Source organism: Myotis davidii, unplaced genomic scaffold (genome assembly GCF_000327345.1).
Source record: "Myotis davidii unplaced genomic scaffold, ASM32734v1 scaffold77, whole genome shotgun sequence".
Taxonomy (NCBI): domain Eukaryota; kingdom Metazoa; phylum Chordata; class Mammalia; order Chiroptera; family Vespertilionidae; genus Myotis; species Myotis davidii.
The window spans coordinates 3,280,847-3,286,490 of NW_006289713.1; the positions used below are offsets into that span (position 1 = coordinate 3,280,847).

The 5,644-nt window shown below is 51.3% G+C and overlaps 1 protein-coding gene across 1 annotated transcript in view; it reads left to right on the forward strand.

Moving 5' to 3' along the window:
- Window positions 1–1,232, forward strand: part of CA5A (carbonic anhydrase VA, mitochondrial) — a 37,584-nt gene extending 36,352 nt beyond the window's left edge. Inside the window, exon 7 of the mRNA XM_006762207.2 lies at window positions 423–1,232. Within this exon, the coding sequence (XP_006762270.1) occupies window positions 423–566 (144 nt within the window). The 3' untranslated portion in view covers window positions 567–1,232. The remainder of the gene's footprint in view (window positions 1–422) is intronic.
- The last annotated feature ends 4,412 nt before the right edge of the window (window positions 1,233–5,644 follow it).

Consider the following 5,644-nt stretch of genomic DNA (forward strand, 5'->3'; position numbering starts at 1 on the left):
GATTTTTTAAAAAATCACTTATTATCTCTCAGAGTTACTGTGGGCCAGAATTTGGGGTGGTTCTGCCCGGGGTCTCTGATGGAGTGGCAGTCAGGTGTCAGCTGGGGCTGCAGTTTTCCGAAAGCTTGCCTGGGGCTGGAGGATTCATGCCCAAAGTGGCCCACACGAGTAGCCTGCAAGAATACACGCCACCTGGGCCTCTCCATGGGCTGTGTCAGTGTCCTCACAACATGGCAGCCGGCGTCCCCAGAGACCCCGGTGGAAGCTGCAATGCCTTTGCTGTCATCGCTCAGGAGTCCCCTCTGCCATGTAGTATATTGGCCACACAGGCCATCCCTGACTCACGGCGGGAGGGGACTACACAGGCCCTGGCAGCTGTTCACTGTCCCTGCGCCCAGGTGACTGGTGGCTCTCTGTTCCAGCTGGCCGCGTTTCGCACGCTCCTGTTCACGGCACTTGGTGAAGAAGAGAAGACGATGGTGAACAACTACCGCCCACTTCAACCCCTGATGAACCGGAAGCTCCGTGCATCCTTCCAGGCCACTGGAGGGGGCACCAGATCCTAAATTCATTACGTCCAAGTCAACGGGCCGAACTGACTTTAGAAAGAGGAAGTATTGTTTCCCAAGTCTCATGGGCTGATCATATGCAACCCCTGACATTAAAAAGAAAGACAGAGATCATTGTTTTAGTCAATGTACTTTTCAGCTGGAATGGAAATCACTTCAAAGAAAGGGGATGGATACCCGGGACCCGGAGGATCTCATGGGACTCGCAGCAGGTCACAGCAGCCTCACGGGGCCGAGCAAGCCCCCAACTGACGTCATCCGCCCAGCCCTCTCTCGGCTCCATGCTGCCCTCTCCCCAGGTGGTGTCCTCTGTTTCTCCACACTCATGGCCGCCCCGTAGTTCCCAGGCAACAGAGTCTCGATGTATCAGTGTCCCAGGGCTCCTATAACAAATGACCCCAAACCGAGGGGTTAAACATCAGAAATATATTTTCCCACAATTCTGAGACTGCAAGTCCGAGGTCAAGGTGCCGACACTGCCAGGGTCTGGTGAGACCTCTCTCTGTGGCTTGCAGGTGGCACCATCTCACAGGGCCTCTCCTCTCTCTTTTCCTCTTATAAAGTTACCAATCCTATCGAATTATGACCCCTCCTTTATGACCTTGTTCAACCTTAATTATCTTCTAAAAGTCCCATCTCCAATACAGACAGATTGGAAGTTAAGGCTTCAACACATGAATCGGGGCGGGTGACACAATTCAGCCCATAGCAACCATAAACGGTGGGCCTAACCCGACAGAAGTGTACTGTCTCACAGTTCCGCAGGCTGGAAGTCCAAATTTAAGGTGCGGGCGGGGTGGTTCCTCTGGAAGCTCCAGGGGAGAACCCATTTCCTTGCCTTTTCCAGCTTCTCGAGGCGCCTGCATTCCTTGGCTTGAGGCCCCTTCCTCCATCTTCAAAGTCAAAGTGTTTGGTTGTTCAGGACACGCCACCATTCTGGGTGTAATGGTTTCTCTATGTTTTTAATTATGGTGAAATACACATGAAATTGTCATCTTAACCATTTTTAAGTGTACAGCTCAGTGGCATTAAATACATTCATAATGTTGTGCAGCTGTCACCGCCATCCATCACCATAGCTCTGCTTGCCGTGTAAAGCTGAAACCCTGTCCCCACGATGCTGAATGCTCTAGGAAGCCATGTGACAGGAATGACGCAGTGTTTGTCCTTCTGTGACGGCTTGTTTTCTCAGCATAATGTCTACAAGTTCATCCACGTCGTAGTGTGTGTCAGGCAGGATGTCCTTACTTTTTCTTTTTAAGTCTGAATAACATCCTAATTGGTAAAGAGTATTTTTTTGGAACATTTAAAACATTCCCCTCTGGTAGGGATGCAGCTCTGCAAACACCTAAGCAGGTTCTCTTGGAACAGTACCTTACCGTCGGATAAACAGTGAGAAACAGCCCAGGAAAATAAGCAAAGGCTGCTCTGTTCACCACGGGGCAGGGGTACACTCCGTCTCGGTCGGGGGAGGTAAAGAATAACTATACTCACTACAGTCCACAGATAACATCTGAAATCAGAGGGGACCTGTGTTATGAGTGTGGTTTATTGTGGCAGAGATTTACATTCACCTCCCCCCGCCCCCCCCGCCCCGAATCACAGAACTTCTTATGGGACCAACAATTTAGAGTTTAGAGTCTGGCTTTGAGCTACTCAGTGTCCCGGCACCTACTACAGAGATGGCAGTCCTCAACTTCCTTACGTTCGTGCTTCGCTGGAGGAGTGCAGTGCTTGCGAGCACGCGTCCTATTCCAGTGCGTTGTGCAGATGCAGCCCCACGGACGTTCATGTCGGATTACAAAGGCCCCGAGTCATTTTTGTTTCACCACAAAAAAAAAGACAGTTTGGGAGCATTGGTGGAGGGTCCAGGCACGGGTGTTGAGTTGGGTGCAGGCTCTGGATGGGTGGATTGCTTCAACGCCAGAGACGTATGGTGTCCGCGAGGGAGGGAGATATTTTTAAGTTTGGTTGGACTTTTAAATATAATAGTTCTTGACTTTTGAGAAGATGTAGCCATTCTTGAGTCTCTAGTGAAGCGGGCTTTAGCCTATAAGGAGAGTTTCCTCTGGCTGTTGTAACAGGTGACCACACGCGATGACCTCCCTCCCTCTTACCAGGACCCTGTGATGACATTGGACAGACCAGATCCCCAGGATACTCTGTCATCTCAAAGTCACTCACGGGATCACACCTGCAAAGCCCCTCTGCCAGGTCAGGACACACAGGGCCCAGGGCTCAGGGCGTGAACATCTTGGGCCGTGACTCGGTGGACTGTACATGCAGGACCAGCCTGCGGCCACGTCAGCCAAGCAGCAGGCAGCAGCCCCGAGGCCAGTGTCTTCCACAGCAGGGGGAGGGGACGGGTTGGGAAAGGTGCAAGAAGCCGGGCAGAGTGGGTAGGCATTGAGTGTTCCGGAGCTCCGCTGCCCCACAGCACTTTCTGTGAGGGTGACATGATCCTGAGCTGCAGTGTCCGGTGTACACAGGTGGCCACTGAGCACTTGAAATGTGGTCAGTGTGATTGAGGAGCTGACGTTTAATTGTACATAATTTTAATTAGTTCAAATTTATTTATTTTTTATATATTCTTTAATTGAGCCTTCCCAGAAGAAGGGAGAGGGAGAAAGAGATAGAAACATCAATGATGGGACAGAGTCATTCATCAGCTGCTCCACACTGGGGACTGAGCCTAAAACTCAGGCGTGTGCCCTGACCGGGAATTGAACTGTGATCTCCCAGTTCATAGGTCGACGGTCAACCACTGAGCCACGCCGGCCAGGCATAATTAGTTCAGATTTAAATACACAGCTCTCTTTCTAAGCCTGGGCATTTGTTACATGGGTTTGTATGTATGTAAAGCACCACAGGGGTGAACACTCAATATTCATGCACTTTTCACACTTCACAGGGTGTATATTATACCTCAATTGAAAGAAGTACTTTGCTTACTTACTTGAGAGCTCGGGTTTCTGACTTCTGCGGACAGGATACCAGACCATCTGGGATGATGGCTCAAGCGCTTCTGGGAGTAAAGCAGGCAGGATACCGTAAGCACCAGGGCACACTGACAGGGGTGCCGGGGCTGAGAATCAGGGATGTCGCCAGAGCCGCCTGCCTTGTTCCTGAGCTACCTACGAAGCACATGATGAAACACACTGCCACCAGGGAACTGGCGTCACCAAGAGAAGTCAACTCTCTACTGAGGCAGACACAGGCAATTCACTCTCAACAAAAATGGTTTAAAATAAAACACGTTTGGCTTTAAAAAGATTGAGTTCAGCCCTGACCAGTTTGGCTCAGTGGGTAGAGCGTCGGCCTGCAGACTGAAGGGTCCCGGGTTCGATTCCGGTCAGGGGCATGTACCTTGGTTGTGGGCACATCCCCAGTGGGGAGTGTGCAGGAGGCAGCTGATCGATGTTTCTCTCTCATCGATGTTTCTAACTCTCTATCCCTCTCCCCTCCTCCCTGTAAAAAATCAATAAAAAATATATTTTTTTAGAAAAAGTGAGGGTTTCCTGTTTTACATTCTCAAGGCAAAAGCTTGTGCTACCCTGGGTCTGAGGAATGGTTCTTACAAAGCGCCCCAAGTGACTGGATCGTGTGGCCAAGGAGGAGACCACAGCATTCCCACTCAGTCGTTATAACAAGTTCGATGAAAATTCTATAAAATTGTCCTCAGGGGAAACTGAGGCTCGCGTGACGGGTTGAGATTCTTGAGCTCTCTGGATTATGGGGCCTGTGCAGCATTTTGCTTTTGCCCTCTCTAATGTGTTCAATTCAATGAAAGAAGAAATACAGCCTTAAAGCTCTCATGTGAGGGGTTGAGACTCTTGAGCTCTCTGGATTATGGGGCCTGTGTAGCATTTTTGCCCTCTCTGATGTGTGCAATTCAATGAAAGAAGAAATACAGCCTTAAAGCAAAAACACAAAACCTGAACTTTACAATACGAGAAATCGTATTCTACCATAACCTGGACACGTATTTCCAAACTCCATCCCAAAGCGGCACCTGCTCACCCTCCTGCAGCATGTGAGAGCGACCTTCTCGCGTCTGGAAGGAATTGCAGTCACTGGGGGAGGGGTCTGTGAGTTGGAGGGTGCAGAGCAGCCACATGTCAGTTCTCTGGGGGCCGATTCCCCGGGGCATTGGGAAGAGGAAAGCCCAGCTGAGCAGAGGAGCTGTGGGAGGGAGAAAGGACCACGGCCTCTTGAACTCGGTTCCACTTGCCAAACGGTCATGACATGTGCCAACAAGAATGCCAAGAACGGGCGGGGTACTTTCCCCCCATTTTTCGTGTGGCTACAGGTCTGTCCTCTGAATGCACAAACACCTTTGTCTCCTGGTGGATGTTCTCTGTTGTCAGTTGTTTTTTAAAAACCGGCCTGAGCCCTGAGACACAGATTTTCCTGGGGAGCACACCGAGCCTGACGCATTGCGCGGAAACCACAAACACGCCGGGAGGAAAGACGTTGATCTCAGCCCTCAAAGCAGCAGCGATGGAACAAACAGGTGCTTCCACTGTCCCGGCGGCCGCGCGGAAGTCAGGTCCGCGCTGGACAGGATGGCTCTCGCTGGGACACCATTGTGGTTTAGAACTGTGTTGTACAATTTCTGGCCCAGCTTTTAAAGTTCAAGGCTTCCTCCCTTTGCTTTTATGTTATTTTCTCATTTTGTGAAAATACAAATGTGTGAGAGTTTGCAGGTTCATGGCAAACTGCTGTCTCCCCCCGCCCTCTTGTTCTTGGGTGATTGAGTGGGAGTGGGCTGCAGGCCTGACTAAATCCCCATTGCCCCCTTGGGACAAAACCCACAGTTCTTATGCGGTGGCCCCTGCCCCATTCTCCCATCCCTCGCCCGCCCTCCCCCCTCCCAACCCGAGTTGCCGATCCTGTGACAACCAGGAATCCAGCCGCTCCCCACAGCTGGTCCTGGGCAGCCTGGACATCCCCTCTCCCACCTGCTCCACAGCTGCTCCCCCTTCTGCTCTCAGCTGAAACCCCCACTCCTCACAGGCCTCCCTGGAGCCCACAGACTGCACCTGGTGCACAGCTGTACCCCAGCAATGAAGGGG